Below are 18,033 nucleotides of genomic sequence, written 5' to 3'. Positions count from 1 at the left end.
ATTCTAGTGTAGATGCCTTCAAAGGTCTTACATTGAGTGATCTAATGCCGGTTTCCTAGCAGTGACCTTATGCCATCCATCCTTGATCCCTGGGAAGCCTCTATGCTCTCGTTTATCAGATGGACAAATGCAGGATTAGAGAGAGTGTGCCCCTTTTTCCCAAACACCATAAATAATTGAGAGCTAGCAGAGGTCATTTCTGGAGCAGGTCTAATTAAGGATGGAGGTGGAGTGTAGCGTCTGGTGGTTTCTGATCCATGAAGGCGAGAACACAACCTCACCAGGTGAGTTTGTATGTGTGAGTAAAGAAACGCTTGTTGTAGGTTTGACACAGTGCACAGTGAGAAAAAGTCTACACATTTTAATATATTTGCCTGTTATTGGTGTTTTGATTTTTTTTAATCTTTCGCAGTAAGACGAGGAATCTTGAATTAAGAAACAAGCAAGATGCGAAATGCGTACCATTATGTACGTTTTGTGACACATTGGATGTGAAATATCAACTGAGTGGCGCCAAAAGAGTGTTCCTTTTCCCCTGGAACAGATGAACGTATATATGTTACATTTTATGTGACGTCGGTTTTGAACGCGTCACTACCGTTCTGACTTGAGATGACTGTTGACTGGCATTACAATGCTAATGCTCCGTGAAGTTTTAAAATAACGTAAAATAACTTCTGCACTACCCCTAAACGGTTTAGACCTATCCAACAGTATGAACAAATGTGAATGTGATGTAAAAACACAAGCATGCCGTTTTAGCTTGTTTTTCATCGTGACACTTTTTTTTACCCAACAGGTACTCAGGGAATCCGCATCCGAAGTCCAATGCAATGCCGGCTAAGCTACAGAGCAAGCTTGCTACGTTCGGAAAGCTAAATATTTGGAGCTGTAATCATAACTCTGCATAAAAATGATTACAATCGCTCACTGGTTTACCATCTCTAGTGTTCATTTCTGTTGGAAACTGCAGTGATATGTACAGTTGAGGACAAAATTTTACAACCCCCTTTAGAGTCTGCAAAATGTTAATTATTTTACCAAAGTAAGAAGAATTATACAAAATGCATGTTATTGTTTATTTAGTACTGACCTCAAAAAGATATTTCACATGAAAGATAGATACGAGATGATCGATAAATAAGTTGAATTTATAAAATGACCCCATTCAAAACTTTGCATCCCCTTGATTCTTAAAACCATATTCTTACTTTAAATGACTCACAGCTGTGTTTTTGGTTTAGTGAAGGTTGTTCATGAGTCCATTGTTTGTCCTGAACAATTAAACTGCCTGCTGTTCTTCAGAAAAATCTTTCAGGTCCCACAAATTCTTTGGTTTTCCAGCGTTTTTGTGCATTTGAACCCTTTCCAACAATGACTACTGTATGGTTTTGAGATCCATCTTTTCACACTGAGGACAACTGAGGGAATCATATGCAACTATTACAGAAGATTCAAATGCTCACTGATGATCCAGTAGGAAAACCATGCATTAAGAGTCGGGGGTGAAAACTTTTTGAATTTGAAGATCAGGGTAAATTTAACTTATTTTGTCTTCAGAGAAACATATACATATCTTCTGTAGCCTCTGAAGGACAGTACTAAAAAAAAAAAAAAAGATATTTATAGGTAAAAAAAGGAAACTATACACATCTCAGTTCTGTTTAAAAGTTTTCACCCCTGGCTCCTAAAAATCATAAATCGTACAGTCACTGTTGAAAAGGGTCCATATACACAAAAATTCTGGAAAACTAAATAATTTGTGAGAACAGTGGGCAGCTTAACTCTTCAGGACAAACAGGGTACTCATGAACAACTATGACTAAACAAAAAAATAAAAATAAAAACACAGCTGTGGATCATTCAGGTAAGAATACAGTATTAAGAATCAAGAGGATGTAAACTTTTGAATTTAGTCATTTTAATAAAATCAACTATTATTTTCTCGTGTGGCCTATATGTAATCATATTTTATGTGAAATACCTTATTCGGGTCAGTACTAAATACAATAACATGCATTATGGTATGATCCCTCTTATTTTGGTAAAATAATTAACATTTTGCAGATTCTGAAAGGGGGATGTAAACTTTTGACCTCAACTGTACTTATTTGTATGTATTTCGCGTCCTGGATCCCACATTTCCACAGGTACGTTTTCATCATGAGATCAGGTAGGAAAAGTAAGTAGTGTCTGTTTTTAATTCATTGAAAAGTTTACAAAAAAACCTAACTACTTTAACAAAATATGGAAGATTGCCATGGGTCAAGCAGAAAGCAATTTTACAGCAATAACAACAGCTCGTCTAAGATATGAGAGGTGCTAGTCTTTTCGAGGCCTAGCTAACATTAATCTGATTGGTGATAATGTGAACAGGCAGCTTTGGGATGATAACGTCATCTACTTGCATGCTTTCACAGCTCGTCTCATTCTTTTCTCTTTTCTCATCCCATTTGGTTTGTAATCTGTGAGAATGTCTGTGTGGACATGTCTGGTTTAGGTGTGGGGAGTAGTTGGCTCCTCCCCCGAGTCTCGTGGCGTGTAAATTACATCTAGTTTGGCCCCCACGGAGTCAAGGGTTCTCTCTCCGTCAGAGCCATGCACTGTTCCCTTCCTCGTCATCACCAAATCCACAGAGATATTTCTGATAACATTAGGTTAATAGGGATGTGACCTGTGCTTTGTGTGGGAGAGAGAAAAAAGAGATGGGAAATACAGCAAGAGACATGTTTGTGTTGTTAGTATATGGGTGTTTATAGGAAACCAGACTTTTGAGCATCAGCATTAAGTCTGGTTTAGACTGCAGTTTATTCTGGCTTAGAACCACTGCTAAGGAAAGGAAGGAAACGAAAGGAGGTGACGTGAGGCCAAGTATGGTGACCCATACTAGGAATTTGGCCTCTGCATTTAACCCATCCAAGTGCACACACACAGTAGTGAACACACACACCGTGAACACACACCCGGAGCAGTGGGCAGCCATTGCTGCGGCGCCCGGGGAGCAGTTGGGGGATCGGTGCCTTGCTCAAGGGACTCACCTCAGTCGTGGCATTGAGGGTGGAGAGAGTGCTGTACATTCACTCTCTCCACCTACAATCCCTGCCGGACCTGAGACTCGAACCCGCAACCTTTGGGTTGCAAGTCCGACTTTCTAATCATTAGGCCACGGCTGCCCCCTGCTAAGTGTCCTTAAACATTACATTCAGGTCACACATAAGTATATTCTTTTTTAAGTATATTCTTATATTCTTTTGTCGATAAAATGTCTGTAATAAGTACTCTTTCTGAAGGTATGATAAAATGTACTTCTTTTTTTCGCAAGAGTTGGTAACATAAGGTGGAAGATTGGTTCAAGATTGTGAAGCCAGGTGCACAGACAGGAGAACGACGGGTGTTCTCTGATCCACTTTATCCACAGAAAGGCAGTGACTTGGACCGACCAAAAGCATAAGGCCACACCCCATCCTGTGCCGGTCAAAATGCACCAGAGCACAGCAGTGCGTTTGTCATTAGCCTCCCGATGGGCCGGGCACCAGGGTCAGGGTGGCAGCAGGCCATTTGGATATAGAGGTGAAAGAAGAGGACAGCTGGAGAGGGAGGAGGAAAAACGGTAGAGACTGCTGGTGGAAACGAACGCCTAAGGTGAGGACTGTACCTATGGGGGATTCACGCACACAAACAGATTGATGGAGGGTGGAAACACTCAGCATGGAGGGAAGGTGTGTAAGAAGTATGAGGGACTTGAGACACAAGGGAGGAAACACGTCCCAATAGAGATAAATGAGAGAGATTCTTGAAAATGGGATAGATCTGCAGTTGGCCCCTCCAGGATTTTAAGACAGCAGGTATTTAAGAAGTAGTTCGGTATGTTTTATATTTTTTATTTTTTATTTTTTTAGTGGAACACAAAATGAGAATTTTTGAACAACTTATCCGAAACTCTTTTTTCCACCCCGCAGCTAAGACCCAGTTTCCAGTAGATCTCATTTTCCTGCTAATAATGCAAATTCCATTATTTTGGCCCACAATAATCAGAAGAATGCTCTAAAATATCCTAGTGGGATTGTGAAGCTCTAAGAAGAATTGTTAACAAATATTTTGAGCATAATAAACTTTACTTTAGCTCTTTTCTTGACATTCAGAGAGCTTCCATTTCAGATTTGTGCAGAACTTTAGCAATATTTTAGAAATGTCCATAAAAAAGTTTAATTAAAAATTAAGGCATTACCATTAAGTCAATGTTATGTGATGTCATTTTTTCCTCTCGCGGATTTTGGTAGGGTTATGTACAGGTGTTGGTCATATGGAATATCTTAAAAAAGTTGCTTTATTTCACTAATTCCGTTCAAGAAGTGCAACTTGTATAATGTATACATTCATTCCACACCGACTGATATATTTCAAGTGTTTATTTCTTTTAATTTTGATGATTATAAATGACAACTAATGAAAACCCCAATTCAGTATTTTAGAAAATTAGAATATTACTTAAGACCAATGCAAAGAAAGGATTTTTAGAAATCTTGGCCAACCGAAAAGTATGAACATGAAAAGTAAGAGCATGTACAGCACTCAATACTTAGTTGGGGCTCCTTTTGCCTGAATTACTGCAGCAATGCGGCGTGGCATGGAGTCGATCAGCATGTGGCACTGCTCAGGTGTTATGAGAGCCCAGGTTGCTCTGATAGTGGCCTTCAGCTCTTCTGCATTGTTGGGTCTGGCATATCACATCTTCCTCTTCACAATACCCCATATATTTTCTATAGGGTTAAGGTCAGGCGAGTTTGCTGGCCAATTAAGAACAGGGATACCATGGTCCTTAAACCAGGTACTGTGTGAAGGTGCCAAGTCCTGTTGGAAAATGAAATCTTCATCTCCATAAAGTTGGTCAGCAGCAGGAAGCATGAAGTGCTCTAAAACGTCCTGGTATGCAGCTGCGTTGACCTTGGACCTCAGAAAACACAGTGGACCAACACCAGCAGATGACATCGCACCCCAAACCATCACTGACTGTGGAAACTTTACACTGGACCTCAAGCAACATGGATTCTGTGCCTCTCCTCTCTTCCTCCAGACTCTGAGACCCTGATTTCCAAAGGAAATGCAAAATTTACTTTCAACAGAGAAGATAACTTTGGACCACTCGGCAGCAGTCCAGTCCTTTTTGTCTTTAGCCCAGGCGAGACACTTCTGACGCTGTCTGTTGTTCAAGAGTGGCTTGACACAAGGAATGCGATAGCTGAAACCCATGTCTTGTATACATCTGTGTGTAGTGGTTCTTGAAGCACTGACTCCAGCTGCAGTCCTCTCTTTGTGAATCTCCCCCACATTTTTGAATGGGTTTTGTTTCACAATTTTCTCCAGGGTGCGGTTATCCCTATTGCTTGTACACTTTTTTTTCCTACCACATCTTTTCCTTCCCTTCGCCTCTCTATTAATGTGCTTGGACACAGAGCTCTGTGAACAGCCAGCCTCTTTTGCAATGACCTTTTGGGTCTTGCCCTCCTTGTGCAAGGGGTCAATGGTCGTCTTTTGGACAACTGTCAAATCAGCAGTCTTCCCCATGATTGTGTAGCCCACAGAACTAGACTGAGAGACCATTTAAAAGCCTTTGCAGGTGTTTTGAGTTAATTAGCTGATTACAGTGTGGCACCAGGTATCTTCAATACAAAACCTTTTCACAATATTCTAAATTTCTGAGATACTGAATTGGGGTTTTCATTAGTTGTCAGTTATCATCAATATTAAAAGAAATACTTAAAATATATCAGTCTGTGTGGAATAAATGTATACATTATAAAGTTTCACTTCTTGAATGGAATTAGTTAAATAAATCAACTTTTTGAAGATATTCTAATTATATGACCAGCACCTGTACAGCTGAGGTCAAAAATTTTACATACAACTTGCAGAAGCAGCAAAATCTTAATTATTTTACCAAAATTGGAGGGATCATGCAAAATGCATGTTATTTTTTATTTAGTGCTAACCTGAATAAGATATTTCACATAAAAGACATTTACAGTCCACAAGAGAAAATAATAGTTGAATTTATAAAAACGACAAAAGTTCAAAAGTTTACATATGCTTGATTCTTAAAGGTTTTTTTTAGTACTGCCCTTCAGAAGCTACAAAAGATACTTGCATGTTTCCCAGAAGACAAAAAAAAGTTAAATTTACCCTGATCTTCAAACTCAAAAAGTACTTAATGCATTGTGAATTGTTTCCTTCTGAAGCATCAGTGAGCATTTGAACCTTCTGTAATAGTTTCATATGAGTCCCTCAGTTGTCCTCAGTGTGAAAAGATGGATCTCAAAATCAAACAGTCATTGTTGGAAAGGGTTCAAATACACAAAAATGCTGAAAAGACCTGAAGATTTTTTCTGAAGAACAGCAGACAGTTTAACTGGACAAACAAGAGACTCATGAACAACTAAATCAACAAACAAGAGACTTATGAACAACTAATATCACTAAACAAAAAAAAACAAAAACACAGCTGTGGATCCTTCAGGTAACAACATAGCATTAAGACTAGGGCTGGGACACGATTAATCGCGATTAATCGCATCCAAAATAAAAGTTTATGTTAACATACTAAATGTGTGTTTACTGTGTGTATATATAATGTATGTATAAATACACACACAAACATGTATATTAAAGAAAACTGAAAATAAAAATTAAATTAAAATAAATAAAATATTTATAATTCTATATATAATCTAAATTAAATACAAATATAACTATCCACACATATAAGTATTTTTTAAAGGCTTTACATGTATGTGTGTGTATTTATATATACATAATAAATATACACAGTAAACACACATTTAGTATGTTAACATAAACTTTTATTTTGGATGCGATTAATCGCGATTAATCGTGTCCCAGCCCTAATTAAGACTCAAGTGTATGTAAACTTTTGAACAGGGTCATTTTTATAAATTCAACTTCTTATTTTCTCTTGTGTACTATAAACGTCTTTTATGTGAAATATCTTAATCAGGTCAGTATTAAATAAAAAGAACATGCATTTTGTATAATCCCTCTTATTTTGGTAAAATAATTAAGATTTTGCAGATTCTGCAAGGTGTATGTAAACCTTTGATCTCAACTGTATACTGCAGCCACTGCACTAGGCATTGTATTTAATCGAAGGAGGTGTATGCGTGTATCTTTAGAAGAGCCGCTTCTAAATGTGCCATGCGCGGCTGGTATTAACACAAGCACTGACTAGAGTGGTCGCAATCAGCTCTGGTGCCCGTGTCGGAGCTGTAACGCGGTTGCAGTTTTGCAAAATATTCTTTTTTGAATTGCCTGGAAAACCACCTCATGTGAGCTTAAAACCTTTTTTGTCATGTATGGGCATTTCTGTGAAATTGACAAGTTTACATTAGGCGCATTTTCAATTCACAATTTCAATTAGAAGGGTAATTTAAGCTAATGATAAGTTATTTCAACAATCTGGAATTTCAGATGCTAATTGGTAGGAGGCGCTGTTTCGAACAAACATTCCTAAATACAAATAAAGAAGATAATCTGTGTAAACCAGAAGGAGTGGACAGAAGCAGTTTACACACAAGTAAACTAACAAGATCAGCAAAAATTCAACAGCATATGAATCAAAACAGCATAATGTTACCAAAAATAATGCTGATGTCCACAAAGAGGTATACAACTCAGCAGTTTTTGGAGGTGTTGATGGACTTGGACTCTGATAATCTATGTTTTGATCATCGGTCTATATCTTTTTTTTTTTTTTTTTTTAATGGAAATTTTACTAGGGATGCATGGTATTTTCGAAATTGGCTGATACGGGCATAAAATGTAAACGTCAGCATCGGCCAATTTTAAGAAAATGATGTCGATAAGACGAATTGCTCACATGTACTCTTGTAAAAAAAGTTTATATAACTTTATTAATGTTTATTAGTTTTAACAAACACGTTTTTTGCTCAAAACTAACCAAAGTTAAAATTAATTTTATAATTTTTGTACAAGAGACTTGGTGTTATTTCAAAACAAAAGAAAATCTATATCGGTATCAGCATCGGTAATCGGCCAAAATAATTTGAAAAACACTGAACACAAAATAAAATATTTCGAAGAATGTTATTGATTTAAGTTAAAAGCTGATGGTAGCCATTAACTTCCATGGTACACTATATTTGCCCATACTATGGAAGTCAATGGCTACCATCAACTGTTTGGTTACCAGCTTTTTTTTAAATATCTTCATTTGTGTCCAACAACTGGTGACAATTTTCATTTTTGAGTGATCCCTTTAAAAACAATAAAGGTTCTTTCTTTTGGTATACTCACTGTGTACATATTCATAAAACTAAATATTCTGGGGGTCATGAAAGATTTATGAATATGAAGTTTATGTGTACACATTACACGCTGTAAAACCCGGTAAGTTACCAGAACTCAAACTTTTCAAAACACCCACATGTAAAATGAAGCTGTCTGTCATTGGCTGATAATGCGACTTAGAAAATAACAATTGTTAGATATGGAGTAGAAAAAGAATCCTTGTATGCCTCATAAATTCTCTGACACAGGTAACCCGTGACTTTTGCGTGGCCAGGGATGAACAAGCAGCCAGAAAAGCATGCGTGTGTGTGTGCGCGCATGTAATTCGGTTTCCCCTCTCTCTCGCTCCACATCCCCCCCTTATTCCAGACACCGCAGAGTGAAGATATTGCATGTGACACGCTCAGCAGTAGGAGAGGGGTGCGAGCTGAAAAAATTGCATTACTCCACAAAGCAGAATGCCAGGGGAACAAGATGAGATACATCTCTGCTTCTTGATAACACTAGAATTATTTAAAGTAGAAGAGGGAGGGAGGGGGGGAGTGGAGAATATTCTCCAGTCTATATTTAGATTGGGAGCAATCGCAGCAGAACAGACAGGCGGAGCTTCTATCTGCTTCAGATGAGCTACACGGTGGGCCGTGAGCGGGCAGATCTATCTGTCTCCGAGCTTCAGATTAAACCACAAACTGAATCAGAGGAAAACGGCAGCTCTAATAGAACAGACACATTCTCATGGGCTGCATGTAAACTGCTAAACGTAATGTACAGATATGATATTTTGACACCTAGCTAATTTTTTTTGTGTGATTAGTTAATGTGATAACACAGTTGCTTTTTAAAAGAACAGAATTCAGTGCTACCTGATATCAAGTTTCTGTGAATAATACTCAGAATATGTGTGCATATCTATATAATGACACTTGATCTGAGGCTAATTTCACATAAACAGTACTAAAATATTTTCCTATTTCTTAAACTCACCAACTTATTTTTTTAAGGAAAAAAAACACACAAATAAATCCAATCTATCCATTTAGTATTAAATCAGTGTTTTAGTTAACTAAACTAATTGTTAAATTGAAAGACAATAATTAAAATATATTACAAAAAATCATATCTATTTATTTATAACTTATTTTATCACAGCTTTCACCAAAACAATGTTTCTTATTTTCATTTAGTTTAATGTAATGTACTAAAAAGAATTATATATATACACACACACATACATACATATATATATATATATATATATATATATATATATATACATATATTTAAAAAGTAAAAAACTAATAAAAAAAGACAAAAAACTCAAAATTACAAAAAACTTTAAACAAAATTAAAATAAAGTTGAAAAAATGTGAATATTTAAAATGAATAATATCTCAACGATACTTAACTTTTCAATTACAATTTATTTATTTACTGACATTTTTTTGCAAGAACTTTATTAAAATTATCTAGACATTTTTTACTCTACCCAATATATATATGCCAAGTTCTGTCACAAAATTTTAGATGGTGCAGGCTGATGGGTTCTTAATGTAACTGATGATTTTAACTGTGTTAAACGACTTGGCACAAGCTGATTGGTTCATATTGCATATGCAGCCAATGAGCTTACTGCCTTACATTTAATTGGCTGGATAGTATTCACTCTTTCAGAGTTCCTTTGAAACCCTCCACCTTCCCCAGCTCCACCTGTATAGATCTGCTACGGGTTATTATCAGTGCCGTAACTTTGTTTTAAAAAGTGGGTGGGACACTTTTTGTTTGCCTTTATTATTAGATGATAGTATTAGGCCCAAAATTCTTCATGTCAGTGAATAAATGCATAGTACTCATAAACAGTCTAGTGGAAAAAGTTTCGTAAGGCGTGTAAGAGGTTTTAGGTTCTAGTCCGCTCACATCTTTTTTTTTTTTCACAAAGTGGTGGGGACATGTCCCACCCGTAAATTACACTGATGGTTATGTATATTGTGTATATTTACTTGTGCAGCAGCAGTATGTCTTAAATACTCACAGCACTGTATCTGTGTATGTACTGGCAGTAGCAAGTTTCTGTACTTGCTTTGAAACAGTAGCAGCAATAATCTACAACAACAGCAATAACCAACAGTAGCATAACTGGTTTATTTTGCAAGACCAAATACATTAATGTTGTCATATCCATTACCATGCTAAAATCTTCAGAAAGTTGTCATGATATATATATATATGTGTGTGTGTGTGTGTGTGTGTGTGTGTGTGTGTATGTATGTATAGAAAATGAGATGTGTATTCTGTATGAACTGCATTTTCATGCACTTTTGAATAACTAACCATAATCACCCAATAAGTCAGATATCAGATATGTATCAGGTTCAGAACCACATTTGCAAGTGCCTCAAATTAGATGCTAAAAATCTGATCCTATACATGCCTTGCATGCACACAACAAATTCCAATATGTGCCAGATGTCTGTGAGAAAAAGATTTGTACATGGTAAAAAGGATAAAGTGACCTTTTGATCTAGGGTGAACCTCACAAAACTGGCCCAGAAATGTCCAAGTCATATTTCTCACCAAGATCAACAAAATAAAAAAATGTGTTGTCATTCATAAACTGGCACTTTTCTAAATGTGAAAGGCATTTGTTTTCTATAAGTCAAATCCACAGGGCATTACAGCCATATAAAGAGTGATTAAATGGCTAAAACGGTCTTATCATCATTCCAGCATCATCTCAAAGATTATTACTTTCCAGGACCTTGTATGTGCTAATTGCTTTAATTACAAGCCTCTAAATCAGTTCACTTTAATTACATTTACCCTTCCATGTTAAGACAAGCCCACAGCTTCCTGTGAATGCCACTAAACTGCAATTACTGAGCGAAAAGGCTTTGCTGAATAAAGCACACAATGACATCAGTCTAAATCAAATACGTCATCGACACATGGACAGCAGAGATTGTCCATCAGTGAAATATCTCAGCCCTTATTTTACCCTACATTTCAATGCGAACATCTGTATTGTTCTATAACATCAATGACTTTGTAAATGTGACTTTTACTGTATTTTAGAATGTTCCTGGATCCAAACAAACTGTCTTCTCTATGTAAAACTTCTCCAAGTCCTTTTTTATTCTTACACATTTCATGTGTAAATTAACAGATTTAACAGCATTACTTGATCATGACAGCAGTCCATAGAGCTTAACTTGAATTGATCCCGGAACATTTCTTTAATGCTTAAATTAGTGCCATTAAAAAGACATTCACCTTCTAATGGCTACATTACATTGCAGTACAAGTCTAAGAATATTAGTCACCAAAGTGCCATTAATTTTAACACCCCTACAGTAATAAGGTACATAAAAATAGCGATCATTAAAGCTTACCGGAAAGTACAGGAGGAGCGCTCCAAACAAGATGGCCTCAAGCAGGATGAGTCCTGACGCTCTGATGCTCTGAAACACATCAAAAATAACATCACTTTGGAAAACGTCTCTCTTTAAACTATTCTCGTGCCAGAAATGGGTCAGTGGAAAACCATCCATTTGTGACTACTGCATAACTTATCCCTTTGCGCACAAATGCATTCTTCTTGGACTATTCTAATGTGCTCACAGGGGTTGATTCATCGTTGTTCTCTTCAGACCGATGCCTTGCCCTGGAATAAACCTCCTCTTCTTGTTTTTGAATGTTTCAGAATAACATTCAAAACTTGATTAATTTTGAGTTTTAAAGCAGTGCACTTAGATAAACACCCACGTTGTGCATACTTCCCAATATCTGAATGAAAAACAATGGTAACACTTTATTTTGATAGTTCACTTTTAGACATTCTTCTAACTATAAGTAACCTTGTAACTACAGTTGAAGTCAAAGGTTTACAAACACCATGCAGAATCTGAAAAATGTTAATTAATTTTGAACAAACTTTTGAACGGGGCCAATTTTATCAATTTAACTATTATTTTCTCTTGTGGACTATATGTAAACGTATTTTATGTAGCATATCTAAAATAATTAACATTTAGCAGTTTCTGCAAAGTGTATGTAAATGTTTGAATTCAACTGTACATGTTAACCCCCAGTAAGAGCTAAAATGCATTTTTTAATGTATATTTCGTTTGGCCAGCTGGCTCAGGTATGTTTCCTTTAAAGTGGAGAAAATGAGAATTCCATTAAGAGGCAACAGGTGAGCTGTCAAATGCTTTCTGAAATCAAACGACCAATAGAAATCACTTGACAGCATGAGCTGAAACAGAACAAAATTTCTAATCCTAACTCTGTCGCTTTCATTTAGACTTCTCCAGCATTTATGGATCGCTTTCAGGCAGCGCCCAGACGGAGCATGCTTCCAGAGTAAATTAAAATGCTGGCACTATCAAAACTGAGTGCCCTACATATCGACAGCCTAAATGGCGCCTCACTACAGGGATTAATGAACCTTCCTCGCAGTCAGTGTGAATCCAGTCTACTATTACTCAGGCCACAGACTGCATGTCTGCTCAAGCTGAGACAGTAGCATGTGCGGCATACGCTTCTGAAATACTCTCCATATAAATTAACAACGTCCTAAGTATAGTAAGTAGCTGTCCGGATTCTTAATATGTAGACTAATCCACAGACTCCTCCTGAGAAAAAAAGAAATATGAATGAATCTAATTACCAGAGAGACAATCAAAAGTTTTGGTGTTTAATTAACTGACATCATCAAAGAGAATGTCAATGTTAAACTACAGGTTGAACTAAGCCATGATGATATATACCAAACAGTAAAAGAAGTAACTAATCCTGCTAAAATGATCAACCCAGGCTCATGAAAATACTTGCCTCCATGGGCGACAATAGGGGGGGACTCTGATCCATCGCAATGTTCTACTCTCCTGAGCGCATTCCCAACAGGCGGTGCATGATGCGTCAACGTGATCTGCCATAGTAGATGCACGTATACATCACTCATTGTTAACATAGTGCATATTGGCCTCTCAAAATGGTAACTACTTGTGCTTATCCTGATTCTGGCAACTGATTACAAACTAAAAGATTACGTTTTCTTGGGCGAACTCATCAGGGAATGTTGACTTTTCATTGACTACATTAGCAGAGCACGCTGACACGTCACGTGAACGTGATTCATACTGATGAACGTTCCGGTGGATCAGAGGTAAATAATGATATAAACACTGTTCAGTTCCTTGCACAGACCGATCATTATGTGTCTTAAGACCTCAATGTATCATCAAGAGCCGCAGGGATTAATTTGGTTTTGTCTGTTATGTGTTTTTTACTCTTAAATGTTTAGTAACCATTGACTGTCATTATATGACTGATAGACTGCAACGGTTTGAGTTAAAAATCCTCGTTTGTGTTCTACTGAAGAAACAAAGTCACCTACATCTTGGATGCCCTGGGAGTGAGCAGATAAACATAACATTTTCATTTTTGGGTGAACTATCCCTTTAAGTGCCGTTTTGCGTGCTCATTAATCATCTCACGACTAAGTGCAGATGAGATGTACATAAAAGATTCATTGTGTAGTTTAGAGAGCTTTGATTATAACAGAACTTTGTGAGATCTCTATGAACTAAGATTGGTGACCTTGTTCAACAGCTTATTAGAACTCTCGGCCTGTGTCCGACCTGGGCCCGTCTTTTTTCCCCCTTCTTCCAAAACAACTTATACTACTAAATTTTAAATTATTAAACTATTAAATAGTTCAGTTTTGCATGTAATGGCAAAGTGGTTATATTTAGTTTTGTTTTTTATTAAGTTAATTTAGAAAAAAACATTTGTAGCATTTTTAGTTTTTTTAATGAACAGCACCCAGTGGAAAACAGTTCAAGTATAAAACAATGTTAGTTTAAACCAGGGCTGCTCAACCCTGCTGCTGGAGATATACCTACCTGCAGATTTTTGTTCCAGCACTGCTCCAACACAGCTGTCTGTAATTATCAAGTGCTGCTTAAGAGATTAATTAGCTGGATCAGGTGTGTTTGATTAGGGTTGGAGCTGAACTCTGTAGGATAGTAGATCTCCAGGAACAGGGTTGGGCACCCCTGGTTTAAACAATAAACCTAGATAAATGTGCGCTATTAGGTAATAAAGCGGAAGCTGAAAGCTGCTTTGCAGGACATGGGGACGCCAGTGCGATCACTTGCATTTTTTTCAGTGGAAGCAATTTAAAATTATCCGTGTTATTTGTGTGCATTCAACAAAACGTTACAAACAGTGCTTTTGTAAAATAAAGAAAACAAACATGCTTTCTACCTCTCGTTCTTGAACAGGAGCGCTTCACAAAAATGGCCCAAAACTCAGTGAATACATGCCTCACAGACATGATAAATACATCCATAGAAAGCTTTAAATTATTACTTGACTAAATAAAACAAATAGAAAACAAAAACTCTTTCATTATGTAACCCATAAAGATGTATTTCTCTCTAAAGGCACATCCAAAAAGGAGATCTTTGGGACACTGACTCAGAATACACTTACTGTAAACCCTAATGCTGTAACTAATTAATTGAACTGCCTTGTATTAACTTAAATAATTACAATTAGTTTATATTAATGAACCTTTATGAGTATTTAGAACTTTTTTCTTATTTATGAGTTTGTAAAAATTAAACCTTTCAAATAAGCTGAAAAATTTAGCTGGTTTAATTTAGACAAAATGTCTCTTTAAAGTTTTATTAACTCAAAATCTTTCAGCCTTGTGATTTTGCGTATGACGTCATCCAAGTTCAAGTAAATTGTCTTGCCCGCGCTCATGCCTCGTTCGTTCTTTCCGAGATGGCGGATCGGCCTCGATCCGCCAAATATACAAATATCCAAATATCCAAATATACAATCCAATGAATCTTAAGTAAGTGTTTTAATTCATATATTCACAGTAAGATTTAAAAGTAATGCAGAGTTAATCAGAATGCGTTGCATTACAGACTACGCGTTTAGCCCTGTTTAAATCTTGACGCTGTAGATTGTTGGCCAATAAGATAAGCTTTTAACGTTAGTTCAGTGTTGGGAGCTGTTACTGACCAGCACAATGTTTGTAGATTCAGGTAAAATTGAAATCAAAACATTTATGCCGAACTTATTTTTAAAACTGCGTTATCCACAACATGGATTTTTATTTTGAAACACTTCGTTTGTGCAGCTTGCATGGCAGATAACGCATTTAGCTCCACTTTAGGAGGTTAACGTTAAATATCATGCATTTGCAACGTGTTAATATTTATGTTTCTAATAGAAAACGTTAAAGGCATAAATGTTCTGCAGTGTTTTGAAATCAGGATTTTTATATATATATATATATATATATATATATATATATATATATATATATAATTTGGCTAGAGGAAGTGTTTGAATCCTGAAATAACTGTCTCAACCTGCACAGAAGCTGGCTGGCCAATAAGATAATTTTATTACAGTGTCAGTGAGATTCTCTGAAGAAATTAAATGAAAGATTAATTTATATTCGATTTTAAAGTGATGGTGTCAGGACACTTTTTAAATTAGACTTTTTGTCTATTTTAAATAGAATATTTTGTCTGTGTATAATATTTTGTTATTTACAGCGTAACTATTTTTTGTTATACTGCATGCTAATACTATTTATATCGAATCAAATATAATCTTTTGTCAGTGTATATATATATATATATATATATTAGTGGTGGGCCGTTATCGGCGTTAACGTGCTGCGTTAACGTGAAACTCTTATCGCGCGATAAAAAAAATATCGCCGTTAATCTATTCTCAAATTTGGGTTGGGAGCTGGGTCTAAACTACGCAAGCTATGATGACTTTCACCTTGATAGTTTAACGCGGATGTATACCGAAGACTGTAGAATATGGTCGCGCGTTTACGTCTCCTCCGCCAAAACACAGACGGGATCGCGTCGTCCTCCATTCATAAAAACCGAATCTACTATAGCGAAATGCCACGTAAATTCGTTGTTTTTTGGATTCATAAATCAAATGTTGGTCAGTCACTTAATTCAAATCGCGATATGGACTAGTGTATGTGAAAACTGAAATGCAAAAAGACCGTTTTAATATGAATCCGATATGTTCCGTTTGCCTAGCTGTATGTATGCATTGCGGAGACGAGCTTTTACTACACGCATACTGAAACACACGTGACGCTCCCGGTAATTTTTGGCATTTTCATCTCACATGAACAGATAAACTCAATCTCCCAAACTGCTGTAAGTGTCACTTTTACCGTTTCATTTGAGAAAACTAGCATCATATCATACTCTATGACACAGAAACTTCACGGCAACCTGTCAAAATAAAAGTACGGTGTAACATCTAATGGGCTGGGTAGGTGTTGACGTAAAAAACACACACAATCTAATAGGGAGAAAAAATAATTTCAGTGTTAGTTAGTAAACACAAGTACATCTAATTGAACATAATTTATTTTCATCAACAAATTATCATAGAACAGCTTTATGAGCTTTATGATCCATTCTCAAAGACTTTAAGTCATTATTTGGGTAGCACACATATTCTGAATGCCTTCAGCAGAATTCAAATTAGCCATTTTAATCTAGATTAATCTAGATTAATTCCAAGATTTAATCTAGATTAATCTAGATTAAAAAAATTAATCTATGCCCACCCCTAATATATATATATATATATATATATATATATATATATATATATATATATTTTATATACTGCATGAAAAAAAACTTCTTATATACTGCATACTAATACTATTTTCAGTCACAATTTTTTTGTGTGTGTGTGTTTTTTTTTTTTTTTCTATTATAGGTTTCAAGTGAGATAATGGCCTGGAAGTGCAAATTGTGTATAAACATCTATCATTCCAGAATCCACCTCCTCAGACACTACAGAGTAAAGCACAGCATCTGCTCTAAAGTAGAATAGAATGTAGTAGATACTATAGTAGTAGAAACCATGTAGTAGATACTGGTACATGTCAAAGTCAGACAAACATTTCATTTAAATGTATGATGTGGGTTTGTTTTATAAAATTGTCTTTTGTCTGATTTAGCTGTTTGCAGAGTACCAACGTTTTACAAATGAGAATTTGCCCAACAAATTCTAGGCACAACTGGACTGCCTCCTACCTCGTTTGATGACCATTTTAAGGCAAAAAGCATCCAAGACGGGCAAGACAGCAGATTCCCTAGCTAAGATGTTGTTACAAAACGTTTCACCCTTTACAGGTGTCTTGTTAATTTGTTATATCAAATAGAACACCGTAGAAAGACAGTATTTTTTTTTTTTTTTCTCCATTGTATTTGCATTCTGGGCATACTTAATTAATATTAAAATGGTGTTTATTGTAAATCTGTTACTGTCAAACTGTTTTAAAGGTTTTAAGAAATTTGTATGTTTATAGAAGGCATGTTTACTGTAAACATTCATGGACATTTTTGTTTAAAAATAAATGTAAAAAATGGTATTGTGTGTTTGCTTGAAATTACAGATGCATTTTCATAAATTTTTAGTGTTTAGAGATTTAGAATTTGGTTAATTTAATTTATGAAACTCAAAATGGAAAAGTAAAAAAAAAATAATAATAATAATAATTGCTATCAAAATGTATGAGTATTTAAAGTTGGGAGAAATTAAACAAATTAAGTTAAACTACTACTAAACTACTGCTCTCCTGCCTGATGGTCTGGCTGCTTGCGTGGTTCTCAAATTGTGGAGCCCTCGTAGTCTATG

At 36.0% G+C, this 18,033-nt stretch overlaps 1 protein-coding gene across 1 annotated transcript in view; it reads right to left on the bottom strand.

The window, feature by feature from the left end:
• The window catches only part of gpr158a (G protein-coupled receptor 158a), a 119,061-nt gene that overhangs the window by 33,361 nt on the left and 67,667 nt on the right, over positions 1-18,033 (bottom strand). Inside the window, exon 6 of the mRNA XM_073831182.1 lies at positions 11,709-11,777. Coding sequence (XP_073687283.1) covers positions 11,709-11,777 — 69 coding nt within the window. The remainder of the gene's footprint in view (positions 1-11,708; positions 11,778-18,033) is intronic.

Source organism: Garra rufa, chromosome 24 (assembly GCF_049309525.1).
Source record: "Garra rufa chromosome 24, GarRuf1.0, whole genome shotgun sequence".
Classification (NCBI taxonomy): Eukaryota; Metazoa; Chordata; class Actinopteri; order Cypriniformes; family Cyprinidae; genus Garra; species Garra rufa.
This window is presented reverse-complemented; position numbering and strand designations above follow the sequence as displayed.